General features: G+C 40.2%; 2 protein-coding genes across 2 annotated transcripts; one reads left to right on the plus strand and one right to left on the minus strand.

The window, feature by feature from the left end:
- The first annotated feature begins 1,036 nt into the window (after window positions 1-1,036).
- LOC117252894 (phospholipase A2-like) lies at window positions 1,037-2,635 on the plus strand. Its single transcript, XM_033620152.2, has 4 exons — window positions 1,037-1,170; window positions 1,340-1,496; window positions 1,587-1,714; window positions 2,345-2,635. Exons 1-4 carry the CDS (start codon window positions 1,110-1,112, stop codon window positions 2,467-2,469), a joined length of 471 nt encoding a protein of 156 aa, XP_033476043.2. The 5' UTR covers window positions 1,037-1,109; the 3' UTR covers window positions 2,470-2,635.
- On the minus strand, window positions 2,510-9,177 carry prkab1b (protein kinase, AMP-activated, beta 1 non-catalytic subunit, b). Its single transcript, XM_033620150.2, has 8 exons — window positions 8,791-9,177; window positions 8,447-8,594; window positions 6,251-6,420; window positions 6,063-6,156; window positions 5,802-5,916; window positions 3,916-4,049; window positions 3,727-3,795; window positions 2,510-3,301 (listed from the first exon to the last, which is right to left on the minus strand). Exons 2-8 carry the CDS (start codon window positions 8,591-8,593, stop codon window positions 3,224-3,226), a joined length of 807 nt encoding a protein of 268 aa, XP_033476041.1. The 5' UTR covers window position 8,594; window positions 8,791-9,177; the 3' UTR covers window positions 2,510-3,223.
- Between the last annotated feature and the right edge of the window lie 6,869 nt (window positions 9,178-16,046).

Raw genomic sequence — 16,046 nt, forward strand, 5'->3', positions numbered from 1 at the left:
TCTATCCATTATGCAACATGTGTGCATATACTCATATGTAGAACATATACAACCAGTATACATACACAAACATATACACATATACACACAAACACACTAATGCTTTTTGCATACATATTTGGTTCATTAGTTTTGTCCTGCTGTATCATACATTGTTTTCATTTGTGTTAACATAAGACACTTGACACAGCTTGAGTAGGGTGCAGTGGAAAGTCGTGGGAACTCTGGCAAGTGCTAGCTGTTTGCACAGCTGTGAGATGGAAAGTTTTTAAATTCGACTTCTATTTAAAGACAGAAAAAAGCAAACCAGAGTGAGGACAGAGTGAACAGGAAAATAAGATCAAACAGATCAGGGAATGTTTAACTAGGAAATTAAAAGAAAATAAGATAAGATCAGAAGAAAATTGTAATACAACTACTGTCTAACCTTTGAGGGGTAAATAAATAAGTCCATGTCCACCTTATTATGTTGTGTTTCCCATGGATATCTTATCTTATTTACCCGAAAAGCTTCAGCTACTGATGATGAAAGTGAGACTTATAGCTGCAGCCTGAGCTGAACTTTAACCATTATGTTCTATTAAAATATTACACAGTCTTATAGCTGTTGTTATAAGGTTTGGCATCAAACTGAGAAAAGCTGATTAACTATTAGATGGTCACTTAGGCCTTAACTTGAACAAGATTTTGAAAATTATTATTACTGTATTGCCCATAAATGCATCGGGCCTAATTTATGATTGAACAGATGATGTGTAGTTCCATTTAATATCCTGCATGGCACGAGTGGAAGCTGTGGAATATACTGCATTTCTCTACAGTTTAATGAAAATATAGAATAAAGGTGATTTTGTTGCTTTTGAGTGCTTCTCCATAGAGATAGCTTTGAAACCTACAACTGACCAAACAGGCTGATTATGTGTTTTATTTGCAAATTGTCACACTTGTAATCGACGTTGGTAAATACGTGCTGAAGTAAACGGAATTCTCAAGATGAACTCCACCAACAAATACAGGACCTTTGTTAAGTAACCCCTCCTTTAAAGCTCCCACCCTCTTATCTCTCTCTCTCACCTCCTGTCATATAAGAACAGGCTGCGCCAAAATTCATGTTTTTTCTGATGGTAACCATGAATCTGACTGCTCCTCTGCTGCTGCTGCTTCTCACCGGTAAGACTGTCAATATGTGTCAGCCCTTAAAATTACACGTGTTGTAAATAGGTGCTGTTTGTGAAGTTATCTTTATTCCGACCCAGTGCTTCTCTATCAATTTTGTATCATTGTTTTTAGGATACGTTCTTCTGATTTGTTTATCATGTGTTCTTACTGTCTTTAACAGCTTGTATGGCCAGTGGTGCGCTGCTGCCCAAGGCCTTATGGCAGTTTGGGATGGTGATCCAATGCCCTCAGCCTGGCGTTAACCCTCTGAAGTACAACGATTACGGCTGCTGGTGTGGCTTCGGGGGGATGGGAAGCCCTCTGGATGAAGTGGACATGTAGGATATGTTTGTGTTCCACTCACCATTTTAAAACAAATGAAACTTTGGGTAATCTCAAACGTGCACCCTCTCCTTGTGTTTTCTCAGGTGCTGTAGAGTTCATGATAAATGCTATAGGGCGGCCAGAAAGGCTCCTGGATGCACGGCTATTGTTGACCTTCCCTATGTTCTTGTGTACGATTTCACCTGTTCAAATCAGCAGGTGACCTGCTCAGGTGAGACTGTGGCTAAACTAGGATGGTTTGACATATTTAGATATTACATTAGAATTATTTTCAATGACTTTATGGTGAAATTCTACAGTGACACTGGTGAAAGTAAAGACAAAGAATTTTGTCCAGCTAAGAAACCCTGAGGACGTAAATCTAACACTGCCTCCACACACAAATGTGGCAGTGTTTTCCTCAAGGTGTGAAGTGTTCATGTAAGAGCACAAAGCAGTTTCACAGGCTCAGTTATAGTGATGAATTGAGTGCTATTTATAATTCTCAACTTTACAAACTTAAAAGCATTTTTGATTGAATGAAAACACAGCACTGTATGCAGACTGTAGTTTTAATGTGGATATAGCAAATTACACAAGGCTGCTTTTGTGGCTCTGTGTGTAGCTACTGCATACAACTGTATTTACACAGCTATATATGGGTATTACACAGCCAGGGATTGAGGTATGATTCCTTGTTGGAAGCACACACACTATAAACAAATGCTCTCCTAGTGCTTCCTAGCACTTTCACACCGGCACTTACTGCTAGTAACCACACTGTTCTGTGCAAGCGTGCTTCATGCTTTGTTATTATTGAGCAACTATCTGTTCATTTCCTGACTCCACTCTGTCCCCGCAGCTACCAATGATAAGTGCCAGGCTGCCGTGTGTGAGTGCGATCGGGTGGCGGCTCACTGCTTTGCTCAAACCAAATACAACCCTGACAACAAGAACGTGGATCCCAAAGTCCAATGTGTCGACTGAGTTGTATAACTCATGCAAAAAAAACACACAAGAGAACATCTGATTTTTGACATCTTTCTTGTCAACTTTTAATTTCTTTCTAATTTTTACACAAACCCAGATGTAAAAGGAGCTTGATTCTGTACAATGGCATCAGTTTGAAATAAAACATGCAAGTGAGATTCTCACCGTGAGGCTTTTAAGTTGAATTTCAACCTGTCTGTGTCCCCTTGTCTGTTTGTTCACGTATGGAGAGCCTGTCTAGCACAGATTACAGCTGTTCTTATCGCTCTTTTACACTTTAATATGTTACAGTTTCGTACAATTTCAGGTCACTTGCAAAGTGCAATATGCAAAGCAACACGAGGCTTTGGCTTTGCAAAGTTTGGACAGATTACCACTTATATATCACGTGTTTGGTCTCTCTTTCAACCAAAAAAATCTGCTGACACACCTAGAGTCATGTGAGGTTAGAATGAAAATATGTCTCTTGGAGCTTATGGTCGATACTGACTTTTCATAAGAAAAGAAGCGTTAGGGGTTGTAGTTACGCTTGAATCAAGAATTTATAAACGTTGTGCAGCAATTTAACTTTCAAACTGTTTCAGAACTTCAGCTTACAGTTTTGTAAAAAGACTTTGTGAGTGTTTTAAAATTGATATCAGGAAGATATTAAGGTGCCATCTTTACCAAAACAACCCCAGCAGCAGCTGTATACAACTACAGATGAATTATTAGCATTTCAAAATAAGAGGCTGGATCATGGCATCCTGGATTATATTGGCTTGTAGAGAAGAGTGGTCACATACTTCTTTTTGTATCGGTGTGTTGCACTGAGAACCATCACCCCATCCTAAAAGACAACGACAGGAAGAGCAATTGGATAAAGGTTTTCTGGATATCACTGGAAATTGTTGGAAATATTTTGATTACTGGCAATAAAAATGTGAGCTAAAATATTAACATTTTGGATAATGACAGGAATACACAAAAAAAAAGAGCTTCAGCGCAGAAAAAAAGGGAAATTACATGAAATGTTGGATTCATAAAGACACCAAAGTTTACAATGACATTACTGAGGATTTATGTCCTCTCAGAAGACAGCAGAAGCCATATAGATATCTGTTGTCCAACATTTCATGCATGTTCTATGTCATATGTTTGACCTGCAACACATAATGTGTACTGGATGTCCCGTTACGATGAACAGTGACACGTATATGTCCCGACAGTTTGATGAAATTAGATATTTAGCCTGTGTTACGGGGGCTTTGTTACCTTGATGGAGAGGGCGTACAGATGATTGAGCATCACATGGTTGGGCTCTGGAAGCAGCGTCGGGTCACACTGATGAAGATTCAGAGAGAGGATGTATTTGACTATATCGCATGCTGTCAACAGGTTTTTAGAGTGCTGTGCACCAGAGAGAGGGACAAGCACATATTCCAGTGTCAAGCCTGTACTTACAGAGATACCTGTGTCCTTGTTGAGCAGCACTTGCAGCAGGTGGGGAGGTAAGAAAGGAGGATGTTTGATCTTGTCCTCTGGCTTGGTCACATATGCATCTTGTAGGTAGGGGCCGGGAGGGGAACTGGACAAGTCTGGGAAAGAATGGATGTCACTGATAATTAAAATCTACTTAAAACATATAAGATATTATTTTTAAATGTTAAATGTTTAAGTTTAAGCTGGACTTTGATATTTTATGTTTTTGTGTCCAACTAACGGGAACAACAATTTTTGAAATTTGTGGGCTGCAGCCGGCAGCAGCAACAGGCTGCAATGTAATCCTTCAGGGCATATTCACACTGTCAAGTTATGTCTACTAAATGTGCTTTTTTGGAACTGACAGGCTCTAACTGTTATTCTAAAGCCCAGTTCAGACCAAAGGTTTGTGACAAGACAAGCTGTAACAGGCAACTACCTCCAAGGCACCGTTCTGCAACATTGTAAAAACCTGCCGGTTCACACCAATGCAACCAGATGAGACAGTGTATCATCTCTATGCAACAACTCTCTGTGGTTCTGTTCTGATTTCCAGCTTTTCAGGCTTATTTTGCGTCTGAATATAATTTTTGTCTTCTTGAAATATGGATGAGGATATTGACAGTGAGATACTGGCTACAGTTGCATTTGTAGTAGTAATGGATGGCGATAATCCTAAACAAAATGAGCATCAGATGGACTGTATTCATAATAAAATATGCCACAATAATATTAATAACTAGCGCCAATTAATCAATCTATGACATAAGCACATACAGCGAGCAGCAGCAGCAGCCCACCATCTGAAACCAGCACACCGTAAGGATGAAAACAGAGGGCTCAGCAGGGATGGAGCACCTTTGGTATGAACTGGGCTTAAATGTCTGACAACTTATGGAAAGGATCCCTACAGAAACTTTTTGTGAAAGAGTGAGATCCTTTTTGTTAAACCAGAAACAACCCAGAGAGAGTATAGAGGCTGCATATTTTCACATCTAACTGGGTGAACTAAGGGTTTATTTTTTACTAGTCTCTATATACAGACTCTACATTCAGTGAATGTAGAGTCTGTAGGCAAACCCCGGAGATCTTGCCTCCGGAAGAAGAGCGGAAGAGCCCTGGTTTCTGGTTGTAGGCTGTCTGTAGTCCATGTGATATTGACCAATCACGTTTGAGCTGGCTGCAGTTGTTGCCAGGTTAAACGGTCCGTGCTGTGAACTAACGAGGCGGAACATAATTGGCGTCACTGCAAACTCTGTATCCATGGCAATGGTTCAGCATATTTACTTATATATAAACGGAAGTCCGAAACGGAAATTCGCCCCCGCCGCCCAAATCAAACCGGAATGCCAGCCGTCTGCTGGAAGTCAGACGCCGAATACAGCCGATGGGTTCCGAGAATGATTTTTTACCAGACCAAAGTTAATGATTGTTGGATGGTTTTTCTGAGTTTTATCTTATTACTGTCAACTTTGAAATAGCGTGTGTGTGTGTGTGTGTGTGTGTGTGTTTTATGATAATAAAATCACTGTTTATTTAAATGGGGGTCTGGTGGGTTTTGTGGTGGCCATTTTGGGGCTTTTTCTGGTTAAACAAAAAGGATCTTACTCTTCTATCTCTACAGGGGTCCTTTCCACAATGTTGTAGGACACTTTAATAACAACAATAATAACAACAACAAACAGGCACATTTAGTGGATGTAAATTAAGGGGGTCCAAGTTGAAAAACACCAAAGTTACCCTTTGACTTAACTTTACTATAGGCGCTGGCTTCACTGCACCTGAATAATTCAGACAGCGTAACACAGGCCTACATTCTAATATTAAAAGCGGATTAAAACACCTTTTGAACAATATTTGGCCAGTACCTGAGATATCTGCAGAATCCTCGGAGTCAATCCTGAGGGCATCAAAGACTTCAAAGTCAGTCCTCTTCACCTGGATGACATTATTAACTGTGCCAGTTTTAGCCGTCATCACAGCCTGGGAGAGTGCATAGAGAAATTTGATGCAGACAAAATTAGCCTATGTTAAAGGGCAATAAATACCAGTATATTGGTGATATATCATGTGCCATTATATATTATAAAAAAAGGTGAGTTAACTCTAAAACTTAAGATTTCACTCACCCCAGTAGGATCCAAAGTCCACTGACCGTCCACACAGAACTTATACTGGTGCTCTCCCTCCGGCAGGTCCACAATAGCCACAAAGTTTTTCACACTGGGTTTAAAAGACAACCATGTGTTACATCTCCATCAGTACATACAGATCAGGGGTTACAATCTTGCGAAGCATTCTGCACAGGTGAAACTACCTTCTGTTGAGAGGGATCTTGGTGGCCCAGTTGTTAAAAGATCCGGACACAAAGACTTCTTTGGCATTGCCCTGCCACCTGAACACAGTTGGTCTGGCCTGCATTGGACTTTTGCACTCACTCTCCAGGTCCTGCTGCCAGGCCAGAAATTCCTGCATTTCCTGTGGAACCTGGACAGCATGATATCAGGGGATTGTTGCCATGTTAATGCGAGCACCTTCAGCCTCTAACTCTGTTACACAACACTTCCTGACTGAGCGGCCTGCTGAGAGGGAGCTGACGATGGAGTCGACTGTTTAAGGTGTTTCTGAAAAATCTACAGTATGTTTTTTTACAACCTCTTTGATCTACGCTTCATTTTGTGCCTCCTCCTCAGAAGGATTAATGAGAACAGACGTAACACAGCCTCTTGGACATTTTCGTATTTGGTTTCTGTCTGGAATTTTAGGTAAGTCAAATAAATCCAAATCTGTTCTGCTCATACAGAATATTTGGCCTTGTCTGCATCTATGACACATATTTTGCACGTGCTGAAATTTTTACACATTTTTGTTAATATTCTCATATCCATTAAAATTGTATGGACTAAAAATGTCTATACCATCGTACACCATGTGAAAATAATTTTCACACTGTATTTCAAATGTATATACATTTTTATATTACATTTTTTATTTGTATAAAATCATTAAATATTTGTTTGGATGACTACAGCTATGTTCACAGCTCAAAAATGTGTAATATTTGTATTATCTAATATGTGAATATTTCAATTCTCTTCAGAGGTGTGAGCTCAAGTCACGCAACTTTGACAAATTTGATGACTTATGACTCAAAAACCTTGCAGCTTGACATGGACTTTAACATCAATGACTCGTGACTTCACTTGGACTTGGACTTAGCCTTTTGACTTGAAAATACTTGATACCTTCCCCTAAGCCTGTGCCATGAATCTATTTATTTCCATTTAATTCCTGCATCAGCTAACATTAACGTTATTATTCTCAGCAAATTGACATTTAATTCCTCAGAGACTATTTGTCTGAACCAGTCTGACAGCATTCAGTCACGTTGCAGGAGAAGAGCCATGAAGAACTGATGTTATGTTATGGAGTGCCAGTTGGAAAATATTATACTAAGAATGATTTTAATTGCAGTATGCACAACGTGCGAGTCAAAAATAACCTGTTTTAGCAAATGAATACAAACTTTAAAAAGCATTTGGGATTTTTGTAAATGTGATATATTATCACTCCGTTGTTAAATTGGCATTACATTAGGTGAAGAGCACATTATGACTTGTTAAGAAGTTGAAACTCAAAGTTCAGGACCTAGGCCTTGAGTGCAAAGACTTGAGACTTACTTGTGACCTGGTCCCACCTCTGATTCTATTTGCAATACCTCATCAGTATTCCGAATTAGTTTCCTGAAGGAGAGTATAAACTGACCATACCAGTGTTGCTTTAGCATGGTTTTGCCTTTTAGCAACAATTTGATATTACAGCTAACCACTGTATGAAGAATACAGACAATGTTCATATTTATTTCCTTCTTTTTGAAATGGAAATCAATTTGCAGAGACTTCAGACCTGCTTGAGATATGTTATCCGTGACAAAACCACCTTTATTTTTAGCTTCATTAAAAGTGTGCACTGTGCAAAGATGGGACTGTTTTGTAAACACCTCATTGTGATGATGTGATACTTCCTTGATACTGGTTTACCTGAGGCTTTACAGTTAGTTGTTGAACAGCAATATATTTACTGCAATGACTTAAAATGGAATTCTCCTCTTTCTAAAACCTATGTTTGCTCTGTCTGTTCTACATATTTGATTATCGTTACGACATAACGTATGCCACGAGAGTACCTGTTGGCAACTCGTCTCAAATTTCAGACGGCAGAGCTTCCTACCAGAACCTAAATGCACTGACAAAAAAAAAATTGTCCTTTTTTGGGATGCATCTCTCCCACAAGTTATTTTGAGCACAAAGTATTGCTTTACACCTGTAGGGCAAATAAAAATCTGTTAAATATTCAACCTTTTACCAATTAATAGTTAATGTGTAAAATCATGCAGAACATTCATGTTATCTAATCCAATGTAATAGGATACTGCACAATATGTTTTTTTTTAAGTTATCAAACAGCTATGTGATCCCAAAACATGTGACCCAAGTCCTGGTTGTAGTTATACCTTTGCATCATCTCTCTGGAAAAGGTCAGCGTCCTCTGTGCTGTCCATCAGGATGTTGGGACGAGCCTCTTTCCCTCCATGCTGTCCATCTCTGTATGACCTCTCACCCTGACTCCCGCTAGACCTGTCACTGCTGCTGTTCCCCATCCTGCAAGACACACATCAGGATACAGTCAGCATCTCTGTATGACCAGGAGTCCTGCAGTGATGTCTGGCTGACCACCAGGGGTCCTTCAGCCAAATGACCCCTGGAAAAATGAGTTACCCAGCATACTTGGCTGGTGATTGTTCACAGGTTTCATTATATCTACCACAGCCAGCAACACGAGAACACAAACACCCACCTTAGCCTTCACAGATGATTGATGTTTGATTGGGTGTTATCAATCGGTGGTCCCTGCTCTCATGTACATCTGTTTGTGGGCTCTGGCTGTAAAAACGTCTGGAGCTCGGATCGTTTTTGTTACCGTCTTTGAGGTGCAGAAGTTTTCCTCTCGGAGTGAAAACACCACCATGAGGCGGAGCTGTGTTCACGGTCCCGCGGAACAACAACAGGCGAGCGGACACTGGCGTTTCCTTTGTGCTCTTTCTGTTTCCACTTTTCTAGCGCTATTTCTGTTTCTAATTGCCTGACTTCAGCTGTACCTTGAGTGTTTTCGCCATTTGGGGAAAACCTCAGTGTGTGTGAGTGTGTGCAGTGCAGAAAACACACCTCTTCCGCCTCCTGTGCTCGAGCTCACAGAGGGTTAAAGTTTAACCCGATTGTTGCCAAATATTTCTCGATAACGTTAGCATGATTTTTTTTAAAAATAAGTTTTAATTACACGATAAGCGCCAAGGTGTCAGTAAAATGGGTGATTATTAATAATTATTCCTATTACATTTACAGCATGGCCCTCAGGCTATACATGAGAAAGGCAGAGAAACATGCTCAGGGGCCTGTATCACGAAGCAGGATTAATGTCTTAGCGAGGTAACTTCAGGGTTAACCCTGGGTTTTCAGTCTCACGAAGCCGGTTCAGTTCTTATCGGGGTAGATCACCATGGTAACTTACTCTGAACGGCTATCCTGCTCCGGAGCAGGGTAAGTTCAGGGTTGAATCTGATCCTATAAAAAGCACCACCCACTGGCCAATCAGGCTGTTCGGAAAAAAATGACTCCGCTGACAGAAATGCAGCCCAGTCATGACGGGAAGTTTAATTCATTTGATTGATTTTGATTTGAAAGTTTATTTTGAACATTAAAAAAGAAAAGAAAGCAACAACAACAGACAATGAAAAGATTGTTCAAAAAGGAGTGGAAAGAAGTCAAAATTTCATCTCACCCCTTCATAAGAAAGAAACTGATCATTTGCGGACACTTAATATATTAGTGCCAACATTTTGTTTTGTTGGAGGAAATGATCCCTGTTAAAGATAATGGGCCTAATTGACAGCTTTGCTGCTGGAAATGTGGAAAGTAGCCTATCATGTCTACACTTCATGGTGTTTGAGGGATTTTCCTTTTTGTTTTTGAAAGAGGGAGACTAGGTATATTTTTGCGCAGCTGTTAATTTCTAACACAGCTCAATATCAGGATGATTTTATTCAGACTATCAATTTGGTGTTGATATGATTTAATTGTGGCGTCAGCTTTAAGCTTTATTGTAGCATATATAACGTTATGACAAAGAAGGCCAGTTTATCAGACGCAATGATGTTAGACGATAATTGTAATACACGCAATTCATCTGCGCAGCATTGATTTCATGGGATTCAAGGATGTGATCAGTGTCAGATGTACAGGTACAGGTACTGTAGCTACTTGAACCAGTGATGGGTAATTTAACCTACACATCATTTTATTTGCTACCTTGTTTTATCTTGATTTTTCCCTCTCTCCTCCTGTTTCTTCTTTCCTGACTCGTTTTTTTTTCTTCTCTATTATGTGATTTCATTGATATTTTGACAGGGAAATTTCTTTGATAAGCTTTTAGTGGCTTCTAACCTCTCCGGTACTTTTCTTTTTTTAATCTTGTAAATTTTATACTGTCTGTTTTTAACATTATGTGCAAATAATCTAAACTAAAAAAACATTATTCATCCCGTTATGCGTTGCCACACATGTTTCCTCCTCCTGCAGCTGCCACGGTGTTGGCCTTTTCTGTAATGTTGCTTTTCTTCTCCTCATATTTTAGTAGAATTAATCTCTGATCCTCACGAGAAATACTTTTTTCTCCCTCACATACGGCGCTCTGTGAGGACGCTCAGTGACGCTCAGTGACGCCGCGCTTCTCTCATGATTGTGATTTGTCCGCTGCGTGCGCGTTCACAGCTCTTGATAAAGCAACACTGGCTTGAGTTACCGAGTTGATATCCAGCGTCGTGATACCGATTATCCTTATTGCCATTGTTAGGGTTAGTCAACCCAGGATAGGTCTGGGTAACCCAGGGAAGGTTGATCTCGCTTCGTGATACAGGCCCCAGCTGTAGACAAGCAGATACAAACAATCCTAACTGGTTTATTTCTGAAAGCATCAAAGAGATAATGAAAAACAAAAGACACATATAAACACACACTTAAAAATATCCTTGCAAATATTTAAAAATGGACCCAGCTGGCACAGGACCAACCCTCAACAGTGAAATGTGCTTGAAGTTATGCCAGTTGTTGTTTCAACATCAAAACAACATTGAAACAACGTTTCATTCAGATGGCTGTAAAAAGGTCAACAAAAATCTCATAAATCAACATTGAAATTTCAGAAAGATCTGTTTCAGTGTTGAAACAATGTTGAAACAATGTTTAAAGTCTATGGGACAACATTGAAATAACATTGCGAAATCAATGTTGATTCATCTTTCAGAATCAAACATAATTAAACAGTGATTTAACCGTAATGTATTGTTGATTCAACAGTGAATAAACATGAGGATGCCAGCTGGGGAGTAGCCTACATTAATTATCCCCAAGGTCCCCCCAAAGGGTCACACAATAGCTAATGGTGAGACAATTAAAGTTGCAGTCAGCAGTTATAATCTAATACACTCTTTGTTAACAAACCGGACTTTCACCTTGGAGCCCGCTGTTTGCTTCCTGTGTAAATGTTAAGCCAAACCATGACTTTCTCTAAACCAAACCACATTTTTGTTGCACAAGGAAATAAATGTAAATATGTGGTGTTTTACTGAAGTTGAAAGTTTATTTTGAAAAAGACTTAATTCATCTAACAAACAGGAACGTTTCACATTTCCTGTGAAAACAGAAGTGCACACTGAAAAGACGCGACGCATTTAACAAGAATTGAACATCAACAACAGATGCAGGAGGATACCTAGTACGTCATATGTAAACGAGAAAGTCCACTGACAAAATGGTGGTAAGTTGGGATGAGAACACATTGATAACTCGCCTGTTCACATTTTATTAAGGCTTAATTGATACATAATTAAGTGACAGGCTGTCTGAAAGGTGTCACCTCAGGTTGCCAGTCAGATCCATCACTCGCTCCTCTTTGCCGTCCAGATATGGTTACCTCTGGCTCCAAAAAAGACAAGATGGCGATAGCCAAAATTCTGAACTCAGATCTTCAAAATGGCAGTCCACAACCCAATGGGTGATGTCACAGTAGCTACATCCATTATCTTATACAGTCTATGGGTCTAATAGCTGTCCATTCTGTGTGTTTGCTATAAAAAAAGCAATCTAGTGTTCATACACAGCCCTGGCTCTGTAAATATGGAACAAACAACACAACACTATTCCAGCCAATCAGCACCAGGGGGCGTTTGTGCTAGTTAGTGTCGCTCACCAGACCTTTCTCAAGAAAAGAAAGGTCTGGCTGGGCCGACTCTCACTTTAAGATTGGAGAAAAAAAACGCCCCGGCTGCTTGTATTTCTTTCAACCAATCACAATCGTTCTGGGCAGTGCCACAGCAACGGTGCGCTTGCAAAAATATTGCCTGGGGGAAAATATCGCCTACAGGACGTGAACCATGGCAGAAAAATGGCTACATCCCCGCAAGACCAAACACCGCAAAAGTAAGTAAAGGACGTGTTGAAAACTGCTACACAACCGGAGGTGGTAGGGCGGGCAGGGCATAAAATTAACATTTTACCTCGTCTGCCATTGGCTAGTGACCTCCAAAAATTTACCGGCCAAACATATTTTTCACCAGCCAAATAAAAAAAATGTGCCTTATTTGACGAAAAATAATTACCTTACGTTTTTAGTATGAAAATCCAACTTTAGGCAAAATCCAACCCTGTCCTCTGTGTTTCTTTGGCGTGCTTGCGGCAAAGGCTGCAGTAGTAGTATCACGATACCACGGCAAAAATGAGGCAGATGTGCCTTTTTTCATTTATAAAAAGATAAATCACTTTTCTATAATACATCACTGATATTTCAATGGAATAAATTACTTATTGACTTATTCATACTTCAAAAACAGCATCAATAAGTGATTAACATAGGGGGGATCAAAATAAAATAAAAAAATAAATAAAAATCAACCAGCCACCCTCCTCCCCTGACAGTCCCTCCATAAGTAAAGAACAGTCCCTAAAGTGCGGTGAGGTTTGTGGAAATGTGAATGGCTCGTTTCTCCTCTGACACGTCACATACCTGTGTGCCGCCACGGCTCGGTTGTCCAGGTACTACTGGGCAGTCATGACACCAACGAAAGAGGAAATTACTGGACCTGGAGTCAGACTTCTCTGTCGCCGGTAAGCCGTTATCTTGTGTCGCAGAGCACTATGAGCCTCCACCGTATTCCTGTCTGTGACCCCCATTCAACCCACAACCGCCAGGAATCGCCTTTCCTTTCTGCTGCTGGTTGAAACGTGATAATAGGGGCAACCCCCACCCAACCCCCAACCCCCACTCCACGAGTTTTTTGGTTTTTTTGCACATAGATTGCGCCCTGGGCGGTCGCTCACATTGCCCATAGCAAAAACTGTCCCTGGACACAGCTGGCAGAAATGGTCGAAGCACATAAAAAACCCACATGCAATTCAAAATTTTCAATCAACCACTGGCGGGTGTGTGTTTTTGTTTTACACGCCAAACTCATTTTTTACCCGCCATTGGCGCTTGGCGGGTGTTAATTTTACGCCCTGAGGGTGGGACTTCAGCAGGTGGCTCGTTCTGCCCAATGAGAGGCTGATCTATGCAGCGAACTTCCACCCACTCAGACTAGTGCTAGTAGACGGGATAGGAGAAAGGCCATGGATGAGGGGCAGTTAAAACAGAGCTTCCGAAGGAGCACTGATGGCAGAGGTGTATTTGTTTAGGTGTTAAGTTCAGCTATCAACATCTTTCTCCAGAATCACTGTCTCCACCTTTAACACCTCTAATCTTTGCATCCTTTCATGTGCAGTGCTGGATAATATGACACCTTTAGGCTTCTAAAAATGATTAAGATACTTTTACTTTTTGCTTGGACTTGTTCCTAACCCGCTGACATGGCAGTTGTTGACAATGTGTAACAAATAGACAATGCTTCATTTTAAGGGGTCACAGCCTAGATGACATTCTATCAGAATAATTTGTGGCCACATGTTTTGGGGTGATTTTAAATGCACCCTTGAAATAAAAAAAAACTTAAAGTATTTGGGCTCATAGATTTCTGATTTTTTAAATGTATTTTTGTATGATTTACAGTGAGAGGCCTGTAAAGCAGACAGTTACAGTCAGTATATCCTTCTAAGATGTGTGCTGCTCAGTGGGAGTGTGCCTTTGTGCCATATCACACTGATTTCTCTGAGATGTTCTCACGGCTCTCTTGTTTCATGTGATTCACAAGTGTAAAGCCTGTAACTGTACACGCTAACAATAAAAACAAAGAGTCAGCAGTATTAATGTGTTAAGAAAGGTCACAGTTTTCCTCCTCTCAGGGTTGGAGAGTAGAGCTACAGTATCTGGTTATTATTACTAGTAATAATGGTGTTATGATGACTTCTAACCCCTTAACATCTATTTCAACTTTTACTTTCACTAAAGTAGATTTCAAGTTGAAAAATTAAAATCTTATTCCCCACTGTCTGACAGCATCCAGTATATTCTATATCAGCGTCCAACCCCTAATTGAAGCTACTAAATGTTTGCACTGAGTGATTTAAATACTAGACTCCATGTTTTTGATGGCTACATGATTCCATCAAAACATATTCTAGTTGTTTTGTGTATCATTTTACTAATATCCCTAGATGACATATTTGTTTTCTTTGAAAAACCTGGGAGTTTTACATAAAGTTCGTTGGGTTGTTTGAACAATGTTTGGCCTGGAGAAACTTAACCAACTCAAAGGTCAGTGGGGTTTAAGATAAGAAAAGACGAGACGAGACAACAAGACGAGATGAGATAAAATAAGCTTAGATAAGATAAGATAAGATAAGATAAGCTAAGATGAGATCTCTCTTAGAAGTAATTTGTCTTGGACATTTAACAGAACACAAGCGATACGGCCGCACACATGTAAAATCAAACTACAAGTAACATATAGTATCAACCCCCCAGATCCATACACCCTAAGAGTATTGCACAGTGCCCTACCTGAAGTATTACATAACAGTCCTATACAAAATTAGTGCCCTCCACAAAGTGATTGCACCAATGCCCCCACCACTCCCCCCACACCTTCATATATATATACACACACACACACACTCTTCATCTCTCTTCAGCTTACAGTTTGGTAACCCGTACCTTCCGCCTGAAGGCATCAGCTCACACTCCTTATGAAGGATGTGGTTTGGGTCAGTAGTGATTTATAGGCCCTGTTTCCTCACTGTCTCCTCAAATATCTCCTGGAGAGAAGATGGGGGCACCATGCCAGTTGTTTTTCCTGCCCTCCTAATGAGGTGTTGGAGCTCTGATCTAAATTTGACAGTCAGGTTACCAAACCATGTTGTAATGCATTAAGGAATAATGGATTCGATGGCTACTCTAAAAGACAACACAATATTTGTATCAACTCCATGGACAGTGAGCAGAAAATGCAGGCGTTGACTAATTTTTGAACAGATATATTCGACATAATGAGCCCACTGCCTAAGCACTTACATACTTACCTGCTCAGCTTTCTCTCCATTGATAACAGCTGGGCTGTGGTCACCAACAGACCTGGGATCATAAACCATTTCCCAGGTTTTCTTAACATTTAGGATCAGGTTATGCACCTCACACCACTGCACAACTTCTATTATCTCCCACTTGTATACAGCAATACCTGAGTCTGTTGTCAGTAGACTCTGTATGGCCGTGTCATTGGAGAAATTAATAATATAGTTGTTTGGTTACTGAATTCTGCAGTCATTTGTATATAGTGTGAAAAGAAGGGGAGAGTGTATGCAGCCCTGAGGAGCCCCAGTATTTATCACTTGTATGTCAGAGAGAGTTGAGTTAACTTTCACCTGTTGCTTCCTACCTGTGAGAAATGCAAAGTACCACCTGATTATGTAGGGGTTCACCTCCATCTGTATCAATTTATTTCACAGTATCTGAGGGAGTATAGTAGTAAATGCAGAGCTAAAATCCATAAACAAAAGTCTAGCATATGTGATGGGATTTTCAAGGTGTGATTTTCATCCTTGTACACAGATTGGTAGGGGTCTAAGAGA

This window comes from Epinephelus lanceolatus, chromosome 9 (genome assembly GCF_041903045.1).
Source record: "Epinephelus lanceolatus isolate andai-2023 chromosome 9, ASM4190304v1, whole genome shotgun sequence".
NCBI lineage: Eukaryota > Metazoa > Chordata > Actinopteri > Perciformes > Serranidae > Epinephelus > Epinephelus lanceolatus.